The sequence below is a fragment of the Phytophthora sojae genome (genome assembly GCF_000149755.1).
Source record: "Phytophthora sojae unplaced genomic scaffold PHYSOscaffold_2, whole genome shotgun sequence".
NCBI lineage: Eukaryota > Oomycota > Peronosporomycetes > Peronosporales > Peronosporaceae > Phytophthora > Phytophthora sojae.
Genome location: NW_009258116.1, coordinates 6,419,034 through 6,433,488, shown reverse-complemented (window position 1 = coordinate 6,433,488; position 14,455 = coordinate 6,419,034). Strand labels below are relative to the sequence as shown.

General features: G+C 53.0%; 8 protein-coding genes across 8 annotated transcripts; 3 read left to right on the top strand and 5 right to left on the bottom strand.

Annotated features, from left to right (window-relative positions):
* Positions 1-68: 68 nt before the first annotated feature.
* Positions 69-1,037, top strand: PHYSODRAFT_325902 (hypothetical protein; the record flags this gene model as incomplete). Its single annotated transcript, XM_009521822.1, has 5 exons — positions 69-228; positions 297-346; positions 417-506; positions 573-713; positions 792-1,037. The coding sequence occupies 5 exons, from the start codon at positions 69-71 to the stop codon at positions 1,035-1,037; spliced, it is 687 nt and encodes a 228-aa protein (XP_009520117.1).
* A 393-nt stretch (positions 1,038-1,430) lies between these two features.
* PHYSODRAFT_257006 (hypothetical protein) lies at positions 1,431-2,359 on the top strand (the record flags this gene model as incomplete). The annotated part of the gene is made up of 2 exons (XM_009521821.1): positions 1,431-2,068; positions 2,122-2,359. 2 exons carry the CDS (start codon positions 1,431-1,433, stop codon positions 2,357-2,359), a joined length of 876 nt encoding a protein of 291 aa, XP_009520116.1.
* A 942-nt stretch (positions 2,360-3,301) lies between these two features.
* PHYSODRAFT_257024 (hypothetical protein) lies at positions 3,302-3,969 on the top strand (the record flags this gene model as incomplete). Its single annotated transcript, XM_009521820.1, is given in 4 exon segments — positions 3,302-3,309; positions 3,622-3,733; positions 3,753-3,892; positions 3,912-3,969. The coding sequence occupies 4 exon segments, from the start codon at positions 3,302-3,304 to the stop codon at positions 3,967-3,969; spliced, it is 318 nt and encodes a 105-aa protein (XP_009520115.1).
* Positions 3,970-4,955: 986 nt separating this feature from the next.
* On the bottom strand, positions 4,956-5,931 carry PHYSODRAFT_325900 (hypothetical protein; the record flags this gene model as incomplete). The annotated part of the gene is made up of 5 exons (XM_009521819.1): positions 4,956-5,201; positions 5,280-5,420; positions 5,486-5,575; positions 5,647-5,696; positions 5,772-5,931. The coding sequence occupies 5 exons, from the start codon at positions 5,929-5,931 to the stop codon at positions 4,956-4,958; spliced, it is 687 nt and encodes a 228-aa protein (XP_009520114.1).
* Positions 5,932-6,269: 338 nt separating this feature from the next.
* On the bottom strand, positions 6,270-7,106 carry PHYSODRAFT_311609 (hypothetical protein; the record flags this gene model as incomplete). The annotated part of the gene is made up of 3 exons (XM_009521818.1): positions 6,270-6,503; positions 6,584-6,817; positions 6,897-7,106. The coding sequence occupies 3 exons, from the start codon at positions 7,104-7,106 to the stop codon at positions 6,270-6,272; spliced, it is 678 nt and encodes a 225-aa protein (XP_009520113.1).
* Positions 7,107-8,789: 1,683 nt separating this feature from the next.
* Positions 8,790-9,854, bottom strand: PHYSODRAFT_483563 (hypothetical protein; the record flags this gene model as incomplete). The annotated part of the gene is made up of 2 exons (XM_009521817.1): positions 8,790-9,620; positions 9,696-9,854. 2 exons carry the CDS (start codon positions 9,852-9,854, stop codon positions 8,790-8,792), a joined length of 990 nt encoding a protein of 329 aa, XP_009520112.1.
* A 236-nt stretch (positions 9,855-10,090) lies between these two features.
* PHYSODRAFT_325897 (hypothetical protein) lies at positions 10,091-10,774 on the bottom strand (the record flags this gene model as incomplete). Its single annotated transcript, XM_009521816.1, has 1 exon — positions 10,091-10,774. One exon carries the CDS (start codon positions 10,772-10,774, stop codon positions 10,091-10,093), a length of 684 nt encoding a protein of 227 aa, XP_009520111.1.
* Positions 10,775-10,810: 36 nt separating this feature from the next.
* On the bottom strand, positions 10,811-11,155 carry PHYSODRAFT_325896 (hypothetical protein; the record flags this gene model as incomplete). The annotated part of the gene is made up of 1 exon (XM_009521815.1): positions 10,811-11,155. The coding sequence occupies one exon, from the start codon at positions 11,153-11,155 to the stop codon at positions 10,811-10,813; it is 345 nt and encodes a 114-aa protein (XP_009520110.1).
* Positions 11,156-14,455: the final 3,300 nt, after the last annotated feature.

Below are 14,455 nucleotides of genomic sequence, written 5' to 3'. Positions count from 1 at the left end.
TCTGCGCATTCCTCAATTTGCTCTTCGTCGTTCACGTCCACGTGTGCAGATCGAGCCCCACAACCAGCATGGCCATGGACAAGGTAAACACCATCGTCCACAACGGCGAGAACCCCACCGCGGTGGTGTTTTTCCTGCACGGGTTCGGAGACACGGCGCACGGCTGGGCGAGCACGTTCCGCAGAGTCGCCAAGGACATGCCACACGTCAAGTTTGTGCTCCCCACCGGTAGGTCCCGAGGCCCACCAGGTTTAAGAACGTCTTCATCCATGCTGACTATTGATTCTGCTATGCAGCCGCTCTTCGTCCGGTGACGATCATGAATGGCCGAGAGGTCCCTGCTTGGGTATGAAGGGCTGACTGTACAGTACAATCGACCGGGGCGTATGCTATCTCACATTTTCGTGTGCCTTCAGTTCGATATCGGAGCTGCGAGAGGAAGCGCAGGCCAAGCTGTTGGCCTCGACGAGACCCACGACGCCCTCGAGGCGATGATTGAGCAGGAGGTAAGGAAGTACCATTGCGCACAACTCTTCCGGATACTCCCAGGTTATGGATAACGCGTTGGTTAGGTGGAGGCAGGTGTGCCCCGCTCGCGGATCGTCGTGGGCGGCTTCAGTCAGGGTGGCGCTGTGTCGTACTTCGCAGGCTTCCAAAGCCAGCAGCCGCTGGGAGGCGTTATGATTCTGTCCTCATTCATCCCTCGCGAGAAGGTTTGTGTTCGTGTCTTTAGGGGGTTAAATCGGGGTGTTTGATTGACACCGGTGTTGCTGCTACGTGATGATAACCAGGATTTCCAGGTCACCTCCGAGACGACGAAAGTCCCCGTGCTCATTTGCCACGGCGATGCGGACTCGCGAATTAGTTACGAATCGGCTCTGAAGGCAAAGCAGCGTTTGACTGATGCTGGCGTCAGGGACATCACATTCCACACCTACCCGAACATGGACCACTCGTCGTCCTCCCACGAGATCGAAGACATCCGGGAGTGGCTGACTCGCGTCCTGCCAGCAACGACGCCTAAAGAGGAGCTGTGAGCTGCAGGCCTACAACGTAAATCCAAGGGACTATAGAATTCTGAGCTATAGACTTGCTTGTCTTGAGTGAGTGAAGCGAAGTAAAACAAAAAGTGAGCTTCTAAAACTTTCTCAGTGAACGGAAGCGATCTCCACTTTAAGCTTATGGTGACCTAAGTGAGTGAGTGCCCCGCAATCAATTCGATTGTGCGCCGAGACGCAGCACAATCTGGCCAACCGCATCATCAATCCAAGCAGAAAAGTGTAAAATCATTTGGCGCGTCATCCAACTTGATTGTGGGCCGATTCAAATGACAAGCGGAGCCGAGAATCGTCGATAGCTGTTCACTTTCCAATTTGAGTTGCAGCAAACAAGCCCTCCTCGCCCCCTTCCTCTCCAACTCTCCACCTACCATGGCCAACGCCAAGATGACGTATCGCTTCCTCGGCGACTCGGGCCTCCTCGTTTCCAAGCTCGGACTCGGCTCATGGATGCAGGAGAGCGAGGAGCAGACACCCGAAGCCTGGTACAAAATGATGGAGACGGCGTTCCGGCACGGAGTCAACTTCTTCGACAACGCCGAGATCTACGGCAGCGGCCAGGCGGAGGAGAACATGGGAGCCGCCATCAAGAAGGGCGTCGCTGACGGTGTCTGGAGCCGAGAGGATTTAGTCATCACCACCAAACTCTTCAACGGCCACAAGGGCTTCGGAAACTCTGGTCCGAACGATCAAGGCCTGAGTCGCAAGCACATTGTGGAGGGCATGAAGTCGTCGCTCGCCCGCTTGCAGCTTGACTACGTCGACGTGGTCTTCTGCCACCGCCAGGAGCCATACACGCCTATCGAGGAGACGGTGAGAGCCATGAACTATCTCATCGAACAAGGCTGGGCCTTCTACTGGGGGACCAGCGAATGGCTCGCGTCCGATATCCAGGAGGCCTGTGACATCGCCGACCGCCTCGGATTGATCCGCCCCATTGTCGAGCAACCGCAGTACAACATGTTCGTACGCAACAAGGTGGAGTTCGAGTTCGTGGACCTCTACAAGAAGTACAAACTACTTGGTCTCCGCTGGCTTACGGCACTCTGACTGGCAAGTACAGCAGCGATGTGCCTGCTGGCTCGCGCTTCACGACGCCGATGTTCAAAGAGGGCCCCCTCCTCGAAGGATTCACCGAGCGCGTGGCGATAGCCGACAAACTCAAACCGATCGCCGCGGAACTCGGCTGCACCCTTGCGCAGCTGGCCACCGCTTGGTGCGTTGCCAACGAGAACGTGTCAACTGTGCTGATCGGCGCTAGTCGTCCTGAGCAACTGGAGGAAAACCTCAGGTCGCTGTAATTCGTCCGAAGTCAAGGCGAAGATCGATGCCATCGTCAAATTCGTGCCCAAGGTGCCGACCGTTGACCAGTTCTGCTTCGTGCGCCAGAGGTTTTTGTAGGAAGGCCGTAGATAGCAGCCAGTCGATCGCTAGTTGCAGCGTAAGCTCCAATAATCAAAAGGGACGGCTGCTGTCTTCAATACGCAAAGCTATGTATTATCTGAACTTTGTGAACGATAGCAGTGGGGCTACATCGACGTCTTTACGGCCTTGAATGACACTCGGGAATCGCTCTCGATGCCCTCCCACTTACCTGGAAGGTGCGGTGAAATGGTATCGTTTTGCTTGATTCTAATGCCCACCTTTAAATATCGATCGTCGAGCGAAGAACAGTTATTGCCACCTACTCGCTTGCTTTGAGCATGGCATTACCTTGCAGTCAACGTTTCGATTCGTACGCTAATAGTCATACTGGCAGCGTTGGGTTGCCATTGATCAATGATGCTGTGTACCGTTCCAATGATAAAGAGTAACTTAGTCGAACGGCATGCAGGGAAATATAATAGCAAAATCAACATCGTGAAAAGTAACAGAAAACGAAAAATTCGCAGTTCGAACAACTGTCGTTAGGCGAGTTTGTACGTTCTTGCAACAGTCGCGCGACATTATTAAAGCACTACACCCGCAGTTTCACTCTCCAAAAGCACACTACAGTAAATTAGCGACGAAATCTATTATCCAACGAGCTCATTTCGTATTTCGTATTATGAATCCGTGACAATGATTGTTAGACGGATTTTACAGGACATTGGCAGGACTTGATAATGAGTAGATATTTGCCAATGGGAGCGAAGAAGGAAGAACAAATCGGCCAATCAGTTACTGCTCTGTTTACGCCGTTTGCGATGGCAGCAGCCCACCTTAGCTGTCCTCGTCGCCGACGGTCGGCGGCCGACCCCGCAATGTCGCCGTGTGTTGCGGCACGTTGATCCTGTCAGCGCATGCAATGAACGTTTTAACAGCGTCCTCAACGCTTTGACGGGCACGCCACTGTCCGGTACGCTTTGCTCTGTCCTCAACTATGGTCATCAGATAGCGTACATCATTAATTTTGCAACTGGTAGCGGTGTGGTCATGCCAGACCGTGAGAAATGTGGACGCTGGAGTGATGAACGCGGCGGTGGTTATGGATTCCAAGCGGCAACGACAACTCCAAGTGGCAACGATGCGGACAACCGCACACAAAGGATCTTCGGGCTAGCTCTAGCGGATATTTACCCAGACGAGAGCAAGTGGGGGCGCCAGCAGCCATTGCAGCAGCGCACGACGTGCTGTCCGACGAAGACAAACTGGCGGACGTTGACGCCCTGGTGAACGACGACGAGTTGCTGTTGGTCGATGACGAGTTGTTAGACGAACGAGCTGCCGGGCGGGGACGAGCTGTCGGGCGAGAACGAGTTCACGCATGAGGACGAGATGTCGGACGATGACGATCTGCAGAAGGACGACGACGAGCAGCAGGATGATGAGGTGCTGACAGACGAGGATGAGATGTCGTGCGATAACAAGCAGCTCGGACGAGAACGAGCTGGTGGTCGAGAACAAGCCACAGAACGGCGAGGGCGAGTAGCAGGACGAGAACGAGCTGCTGCTTGTTGTACTGAGGTTAATAATAGGGGCGTAAGTCCCGGGTGCTTTGCGGTGGCCCACAGGTGTTGATACACCAACGCTCCCTAGCCTTGTTGCGAACGCAGGGGCCCCGAGATGGGCCTTGTTGGCGATAACTCAGACAATGAAGCGGCCGTAGGAGTTTTGGTACACTGCTCGCGACCGGTATTGCTCTTGATCTCGCTAACGTTTCTCGCTAGCTGGTCCCAGTCGACGCTTGTCATGTTTTCGATTGAGGGGGGAGTAATATGGATTTTTGAATACCGACGCGGGCAGGAAATATGTCCTGCAAAAGTGGGTAAAAACTGGCACCTTTACTGATTCTATACTAAATCCCTGTTTATGAGTTGATTATTTGTCTTTGCAATTGGAAAATACCGGACACGAAGTCCTGCATTTCTAGGAATACAGAGTGTCATGTCCTACAATTTCTGGAGAATGGGACATATTGTAGGATAAGTAGTGTTTGGCCGGACACCCGACCCCTATGCTAAGCTTGCCACCTCGCTGTAGCCAATCAGTGATTTTTTTCTTATCATGTGAGGCTTAGTGACCTATTTTCATCCAATCGTCGCTCATTAGGGTTAGGTTTATTCCGCCGAAATAATGCTGTAATGTTGTGATACTTACGAGAGTAAAACGGTATGATCGAAATTGCGCCGCGCTAGTACATGTAGGAGATGGCAAGGCGCGATATGACTAGCTTTGATTAAAATTGACTGATTTCGTGATCCCCAGCTTCAAAGTTTGATTTTATTGAAAATTGATGTGGCAGGTGCATTTTTCAAACAGAGCAGTAGCAATGTATCCGGATAATATAGCCTGCCCCGAGGTGATAAACGTTGTTATGCGATCGCCATTGATCAATTATGATCTTCTAAGAAGAAAACTCTATCATTCACACTCTGCTTCACAACCAGTTTAAGCATGCCCTGTTGCTCTTCCATATCATAGCTCCTGCTTGGACGTCGTGGCTGGTAGGACGCGATCCAACCAAGCTTGAATGTCTTTGATTTCCTGCGGAGACGACGTGTGGTCCATGTTCGGGTACGTGTGGAACGTGATGTCCTTGACGCCAGCTTCAGCCAGCCGCTGCTTCGACTTGACGGCCCATTCGTAGCGAGCGCGCGAGTCTGCATCGCCGTGGCAAATGAGCAGAGGCACATGAGCCGTCTCGGGTGCAAATTCGAACTCCTGCATGGGTCAACAACCAAGGACCTGTGCATTAGTAGTTTTCGTCGAAACCCGCGACAAGATGGCTCTATCTGGTACCTTTTCACGCGGAATGAACGACGACAACACCATAATGCCACCAATCGGCTGCTTTGTCTGGAAACCCGTGAAGTACGACACAGCTCCGCCCTGACTAAACCCGCCCACTACGATACGCGAGCGAGGGATTCCCGCATCAACCTGCTCATCCAGCACATCCAATTAATGTCCCCCTATCAAGATAAAACTGGCGTGAGTTTGTTTACCTCCTGGGTGATCATGGACTCAAGCGCGTCGCGGGTCAGCTCGATCCCCGCAGCGTACCCCGCGCCGCCCACGAACGCTTCGATGTCATACTACAAATCCACCAACGCTCTGTCAGTTTAGGGCACTGCGTCTTCATCCATTATACCAGCTTCTAACTTACCCAGGCAAGAATCTCGCGGCCATTCGCAATTGTCACCGGCCGGGGAGCAGCTATGTATATCAATACGCAACAACATCGACACTGTATCAGAAACGACCCATGCCATAATACCGAAGGCACTTTACCCGTGGGGAGCACGAACTTGACGTGAGGCATGGCCTTAGCCACGCTGCGGAAGGACTCGGCCCAGCCGTGTGCCGTGTCACCTAGTCCGTGAAGGAAGAAGACCACTGCAGTGGGGCTCTCGCTGTTGTAGACGACGGTGTTCTGCTTGTCGACGACCATTCTGGCCCTGCAGCTGCTGGACACGAGCGCTAAGAGGAGCAAATTGAGGAATGCGAGAGAGAGGAACCGCATCGCCCGAGTGAACCAACTGCCCGCGGAACTCTCGGAATGGCCGTAGCCCTTCAGGGGCTGATTTCGCGGCGGATGATGCAAACCGCCAATCAAAACGCTCACGTGACGTTAGCACATGCTAGACGTATCGGGATTTGCCTACAGTGAAGTACGTATCGATGGCATGGCACACTTCCAGCAACGTACTTACAGTACAGATATCAACACCTTCTGTATTTGTCCAGCTCTGCACAATGCCGAGGCTACAAGAATCTCGTCGCATTGTTTTAGTTCTGCGTCTCCGGGATCACGCGCTGCAGCCACTTGGTGACGTCGTCCAGCTCCTCCATGCACGCGCCGTGCTCCATGTCCGGGTACGCGTGGAACTCGATGTTCTTGACGCCCGCCGCCTCGAGCTTGTCCTTGGACATCTTGCCGTAGTCGAAGCGCACCACTGGGTCCTGCTCGCCGTGGCACATGAGCAGCGGCACGTCCGCCGTCTCGGGCGCAAACTGGAACGCCTGCCTCCCAAACAAAAACAAAGTCCGTCAATGCCCCCGTACTTACATAAATACCCCCCACCCACAGCCCCCCGACGTACGTTGTTGCGCGGCAGGTATCCCGACATGGCGATGACTCCGCCCAGCACCGTCTTGCTCTGGTAGCCCGAGAAGAGCGACAAGGCCGCGCCCTGGCTGAAGCCGCCCAGCACGATGCGGGACAGCGGGATGCCCCCCGCCACCTCCTTCTCGATGATGCCCATGACGCGGTCGCGCGACGCGTCGATGCCGTCCGCGTTGTCTCCGCTCACGCGCGCCAGCGACTTGATGTCGTACTGTGGAGTCGGAATCCCCCACGAAGGAATACATTAGTTAGGCATTACTAGAGCCGAAGCGACTACTGTTGGAACGCACCCAGGCGGGCATGCGCATGCCCATGTTGAGCGTCACGGGCATGGACGCGGCCGTGGGCAGCACGAACTTGACGTGCGGGAGGCCCTTGGCTAGCATGGCCATGGCGTCGCTCCAGCCGTGGCCCGTGTCCCCCAGTCCGTGCAGGAACACGACGGCGGCCGTGGGCTTCTCGGGCGACAGCACGATGTTGTTGTCCGCGTCCGTCGTCATGCGGCTCGTGCTCAGGCTGCGGCTCATAGTCGGACGGGTGAAGCGGCGGGCGGGCGCGAGGCACCGGGCAAGCATCTACCGGTAGTTATGCGTTTTGGATGGATCGAATGGAGAGTACAGTATTCTATTATAATTTTACAAGTAAAAACTATTGTGCTTTGCTGATTTTTAAAGCAAATCAGGCTGTTAATTCTCTGTTTTACTTGGCACTTAAGTATTAATTACGACTCGCCAGCCCAGCTAAAACTAGGTTATAATTATGGCTACGACCTGGCTACCAGTGAATTACGACCTGGACTCGGGTTTTAGATACGCAGAAGACTCTTTGAAATGCTTTCCTAGAAGAGTATTTCAGACTATCCGACTTGCCATTAGTAAAGCTATCCGCCAAATCCGAGTTTTCTGTCATCTGCGAGAATAACTGACGGCTGATGTAAGCGCAATGTCATAGCAATCGTCGATAGCTTCATGCGCACAACTATTTCATTCTTCTAGAACTATTTCATTCTTCATCCGCACAACGCCAACTGCGCACAACGCAAACTTGTGCAGCTGCAATTCTGTCGGCCTTATCCACAAGCACCTCGACACACGGCAATTATGCATAAGACGATGGGGGTGCTGCGGATCATGATCGGAGGTTTACTGGGCCCATGCATGGCTGTTGACGCAAGTCAATATATATATATATAAATGTGGACGTGGATTTATGCATAGTTTTTGTAGGTCGTGTATCTTTTTCACACATATTTAGGAGCAGGATTTGCCATATTTAGCGTCTAAAATGGTCGGCAGAATTACTGCAAAGCCTCATTCGGTAGTAAAAGGAGTTATAATAATAATAATTATTAAGTTATAAGAAGGCCCAAACGCAACCAAGCATATCGACACAAGCGATGCCATGAGTGCACTGCTGTACCTTCGAGTAGCTTGAATCGAACGTGATTCATTAGCGGTTATTGCATCAAGGCCATGCGTTGTGTGCACCCCCGCTTTTGTCGAATCAAAAATCGATGTGAGAATTCGACGGCTAATGTAAGTGCGATTGTAGGACCCTGGTCGCTGAACCCGGATCACGCTTGGTAGTAGATCGCCACGCCAGCCACGGCCAGATTGAGCAGGTCTGGGGCACTGTACGTCCAGGCGCCGCTTGTAGTAGTAGTGGTTGTAGTCGCGGGTTCCAGGATGTACATACACTCGCAGGTGGTGCCGTTGATGGCGGTCGTCCATGCGAAACCAGAGCTTGTCTGCTCGAGGCAGATCCTGCTGCCGTAAGTTCCCGACGCCGTGGTGCCGCTGACGGTGTTGCAAAATTCGCGAGTCAACGTCGGTTATGACCGTCAATAAGCCGTTGCGCTGCAACTTAGCCCGTGCTTTCCCTCACATGGTCAGTCGTACACCCGTGTCCACATTGCCAGAAACGCGATCAATCTTCTTTCACGAAACTCATTTCAGCAGGACGGAGGAGAGGTGCTGCCCCTCAAACGTTGGCGCAAAGGGACAAACACAACGTTAATTAAGGTGGAGTTTTCTCTTAAGTACAAAAGCCACATCATGAACCTGGCACTCCGGACTGAAGAGTTTCATCACACAGCCCGGAGCCCGACCATGTTCCTTAGCGATCAATCTTTCCTGCGCGATTCTTGCTGCAGCTCCCAGCCACTAAACGAGTAAAGTACAGCCTCACAAGTGGCGCTTGCGAATTTCGCGCAGGCGGTCGGGCACGGGGTGACTCGGCACAAAGTTGACAACTGCGTTGATCTTGGCCTTCACTTCGGGCGTGATCTTGTCTACGACATCCAGCGACGCAAGGTTTTCCACCAGCTGAGACTGGCGACTGGCGCCGACGATCACAGTCGACACGTTTTCATTCGTGACGCACCAGGCGAGAGCCAACTGCGCCAGCGAGCAGCCCAGCTCCTTTGCGATCGGCTTGAGCTCCTCCGCCTTCTTGACTCTCTCCTCGAAATTGGTGCCCCACAGCCCGTTGCGCATCTCTTCCGTGTACATGCGGGAGCCCTGGGGGAGATCCGAGCTGTACTTGCCGGTCAGGGTGCCAAAGGCGAGCGGAGACCACGCCGTGACGCCATACTTGTACTTCTTGAAGAGGTCCACGAGCTCGAACTCGATGCGATTCCGCTCGAAGATGCTGTACTGCGACTGCTCCACGATGGGACGGATCAAGCCCAGGCGATCCGCGACCTCACAGGCTTCCGTGATCTCGCTCGTGGACCAGTTGCTCGTGCCCCAGTAGAACGCCCACCCCTTCTCAATGATGTGGTTCATCGCGCGGACAGTCTCCTCGATGGGGGTGAAGGTGTCGGGGTGGTGGCAGAAGATCACGTCCACGTAGTCAAGACCCATGCGGCCCAGGGACGCTCGGGTGCCCTCGACCAGGTGCTTGCGGTTGAGCCCCTGGCTGTTGGGGGTGCCATTGTTGAAGCCCTTGGTTCCGCTGAAGATCTTGGCCGTAACCACGAGGTCCCCTCGGCTCCAGACGCCGTCGTCGATGCCCTTCTTGATGGCGCCCCCCATCAGCAAGTCGGCCTGGCCCAGCGCGTAGTTCTCGGCTGAGTCGAAGAGGTTCACCCCGCGGGTGAACGCTGTCTTCATCATCTCGTACCAGGCGTCCACCGTGTTCTTCTCGTCCTGGAACATCCACGAGCCGAGCGCGAACTTGGACACGAGCAGGCCCGAGTTGCCGAGGAAGCGGTAGGTCATCTTAGTGGAGGGCGTTGAGGGCGGCATGGCTGCTGGTGGATACGCGGTCAATTCCGAAATGGCATCGGATACCTCCCGGCCCCAGGTTCAACGTTCAACGTACCCTGGTTTGCACGAAAGATCTTGTGGATGATCAGCATAATCATGTGGCAGACATCATCACACAAATGCAGGTAGGTAAGCATGTTTTGGCGTCGATACAGATACATACACTGCTAAAAAGCTCCATGTTACTCATCAGCACGAACTACTAGGACATGTATCTACAGGTGCCTCAAGCGGACGTCCTGGAGGTGGTCCACCCACTGCTGCGAAGGCACATACTCAACAATGGCGTCGATCTCCGCCTTCACCTCCGGTGTGATCTTGTCCACGAACGCGAGAGCCTTCAGGTTTTCTTCCAGCTGCAACGAGCGACTCGCCCCAATGAGCACCGTGGCCACGTGCTCGTTGGTGACGCACCAGGCGATAGACATCTGCGCCAGCGAGCAGCCCAACTTGGCAGCAATCGACTTGAGTTTGTCGGCCTTCGCCACGTTCTTGGTGAAGGTCTCGCCGCCGAACATGCTCTTCTGGATGGCCTCCATGGTGAAGCAAGAGCCCTCGGGGACATTGGCGCTGTACTTGCCTAACAAGGTACCGAACGCCAGCGGAGACCACGCCGTCACACCGAAGCCGTAGCGCTTGAACAGCGGCGTGAGCTCGTACTCGACGCGGTCGCGAGCGAAAATGTTGTACTGAGACTGCTCCACGATGGGGCGGACCAGGCCGAGGCGGTCTGCGATCTCACACGCCTCGAGGACAGAGCTCGCAGACCAGTTGCTGGTGCCCCAGTAGAGCGCCCGCCCCTTCGCAAGGATGAAGTTCATGGCACGCACAGTCTCCTCAATGGGGGTGCACGGCTCCGGGTGGTGGCAGAAGATCACGTCCACGTAGTCAAGACCCATGCGGCCCAAGGACGCCTGGGTGCCCTCGATAAGGTGCTAACGGTTGAGTCCCTGGCTGTTGGGAGTACCGTTGGTGAAGCCCTTGATCCCGCTAAAGATCTTGGCGGTGACCACGAGGTCTTCACGACTCCAGACGCCCTCGTCGATGCCCCTCTTGATGGCGCCTCCCATGAGCTCGTCGGCCTCGCCCAGCGCGTAGTTCTCGGCCGAGTCGAAGAAGTTGACGCCTTGCGCGATGGCAGTCTTCATCATCTCGTACCAGGCTTCGACGGTGTGGGTCGGGTCTTGGTACATCCACGAACCGAGCGCGAGCTTGGACACCAGCAGACCAGAGTCGCCCAGGAAACGGTAGGTCACCTTGGTGGAGGTAGCCGGGGCCATCTTTGAAACAGAGTTCGCGATCTTGGTTGTGTTGCTTCGTGCGCAGCAAATTGAGGAATGATCAAAGGAATAATTTATTTTACGCGACCGTGAAAAAAGTGGAATAACTTACGGCTTGACTTTACAAAGTATTTTTCAGTCGTTAAAATCATTTTTCAAATAAGTACGTTTTTCCTAGGTAATTACTTAAGTACTTTTTTTTGCGTTTCTGGGTCTCCGCTGCATTTCTAGACCCACAAAGCACTACCCTTACCATAGTTAACATGCTAGCATCCCCAAGTTTGTCTCTTTCCTAGTGTCGTCCTCATTTTCGAATCAAGATGGCAACCAACAACCCGTTCAGCACCCGCCAAGTCTGCAGGGAGCCGCTACGGTGTCGAAGGTTGTGAACGCTTAGGTTAGTACAGACAACGACGGATAAATCCGGGCGACACTAAAATCCGGAGGACAAAGTCGTGCAGTGTACAACAGCGTCGTGTCAGCCAATCAGATTTGACCAGTAGACTTGGTCTTTGTAGAGCATATGCTTTCGTGTACTTTATATGAATTGTTGTGTGTTTTATGAACATTGTTGTGTATTTTATGTCGGTCAAAAGTGTTTTTACAGTGGAAACGGACGGGGGTTTCATTGCATTTTACTATGGGCTATGGCATTCAGTGATCCCGGGTTTTTCCGTCGTTGTCTGTAGTGCCTTAACTACGTAATACAGGTTGCCATCTTGTGTTGGAATTGTTGCAATATACTGAATAATTTATTTCTCTGACCTCGGTATGTCCGCGGAATAACTTATTAGTGATGCAGCTTAAAAAGCTACGGCGACTGTATTTTCGGAAGGCCTGCTCGGTCGAGAGGGTGAACTCCTAAACATCAAATGGAGCAAGACGCCGTCTGTAACGGAATTTCACCTGAATTCCGATTGGCTAAAAATGCTGCCGAGCGTAGAATACTAACCTGACATTGAGAGTAGTGCAGCGAGCCGACGAGGCGAGCGGAACGGGTCCACTACTACCGTAGCGAAGCGTAGGCAGCCTGCTCTTATAGCGCAGCGAGCATTGCGAGCGAAGTGCCAACTAACGAAGAAATCACCGCCGCGTAGCGGCGGCGCTCGGCTACAGTACCTACAGTAATTAGTCTGGCCCAGACTAAATCTGAATAGCATATTTTTCATTGCCCACAATTATTAGTCTGGCCCCAACAGTGACAGACTAATTTTGAATTCAGACTAATTATGAATATCTAAAAATATCCGTTTTCAAGTAAGAAAAACATTATTTTTGTGAAATGGTATGTTTATACGTATTTTCAAATATTTTTTATAGTATACCTATATTTATCGTGGCTTTAAGGAGAAATAAAGACTAAATCATCGCAGATGCTGCTTCTCTAACGGTTAGAGAAGGCTATTCAATGGGTTCGATGCTATGTTCACTCAGGTATCTATTATATTTTCCAGATATCAGGTTCTGTGTGTGTGAGATCTGGTAAAATGGCTGCTGTCAAGTGCTTTTTCAAAAATCAGTGCCGTAAAGTAGGTAGAGATTGACTAGAATCGTGGTCACCACGACAGACTGATTATGAACCTTTTTAGCCAGACTAATAATGAAGACGTCAATTTTTGCTTGACACGCCCAGACTAATTTTGAAGCCAGACTAATTTTTTTAATTACTGTAGGCACTGTAGTGAAGTACTTAGGGCTACAAGTACGATATTATGCATTGCGGTGGATTGCATCGACCAGGCCAGGACGGGGGATGTAATCGCTCGCTGTTCATAATCGTCGAGCCAATAGCGGGCTCACGCAGATGTGTATATTACCAGTACTGTACATGTAGATCGCCCTTCAACCACTTACATATAGGTCTATAATACTAGCGGGCAGTTAACCGTCTCAAAATCTAGGATCGCCTTACCGACATGCAACGCACCAGCTTTTGCAAAAAGGTAGGTGCTGACCGTGATGGTGAACACGGTACTGCATAATCACAACCAGCGCGATGCCATCCATGCCGCCAAGCTATCTTCATTTTATATCCATGCCGCCAAGCTATCTTCATTTTATAATTCGCTGCCTACGCGCTTGCACCTCCAACTCCACTGGTTTTGACCATGGCTCCCGCGACTTCCGCCTCCAAGATGACCTACCGTTTCCTGGGTGACTCGGGACTACTCGTCTCCAAGCTAGGGATGGTTTGGATTAGTAGGGCCTCAAAATTCTCAAAACTTTCTGATCATTCTAAATTTATTGAGCATCTCAAAATGGATCAAAATGGATCAAAGCTCGAGCTGGGATTTGGTGTCGCAACCGCAACTTCAATATTCGAATCTGCTGGATTCCGCCAGGGTTCCGCCAGAAGTTCTCTCATTTCGACTCTCCTTCTTCAACGCGCACCCCGTTAAGCGGAGAGGAGGAGGCCGTGATGTCCGACGCTGGGGATGACCACGGCATGAACTACGACTCCCCGGGCCGTCAACTTACGACCCCACGCCAAGTACGCCGATCGCCTCGGCTTGCAGCTCGACGAGCGTCAAATGCGGCCGACGCCACGGAAGACGAGGACATGGCCGACTCCTCCGACGACCGCTCCCCCGACGACCGCCCGACGAATTCACACTCTGTGCGCCGGTCTCCCCGCATCGCTGCTCAACGAGCTGCAAACTCTCCGATCGTTCGCGTGCGAAACCCACGCGTTGGAGCTACTCGCAGACCTGGCCGTCCCACCCACCCGATATGGCGCTACTTCGATAAAGTCACTGACGAGAGCTCGAAGCCGCACGCCAAGTGCAATTTCTGCGCCGCCCTCATCCGTAGCGCTTAGTCTGGGAAGAACATGCAGCGCCATGCCCCAACGCTCCCGCTGCAATCAAGAAGCGCGTTTACGAAATGTTTGCCGCTTCACGGCCAAGCAGCGGTGCCGATGCTACCGGCTGGTCGGTCGTCTTCTGGTGTTGGTGCTGGAAACGTTGATGGTGGAAACACGCCGCAGCCCGCCCCTGTACCGACAGCGCAACAGCAGCAGCAGCAATTTGAAATGGCATTGGCGAGCATGTTTTTCCTATGTGCCCTGCCGTTTGTACTGGTCGAATCCGAAGCCTTTCGAAAACCATTTCAGCTCTTGGCACCAGGAATTCGATTCCCGTCCAGACACCGATTGAGCACCGTGCTGCTACAGCGTGCACGCGATGAAATTCGAGGGCTCTTAGGCTCATTCGGCTGCAGAATGTAGTCTCGATCGTGACGGATTCATGGACTAACGTCAACCACTCAACCATAATAAACTTCATGGTTGTAGCTCCGGGC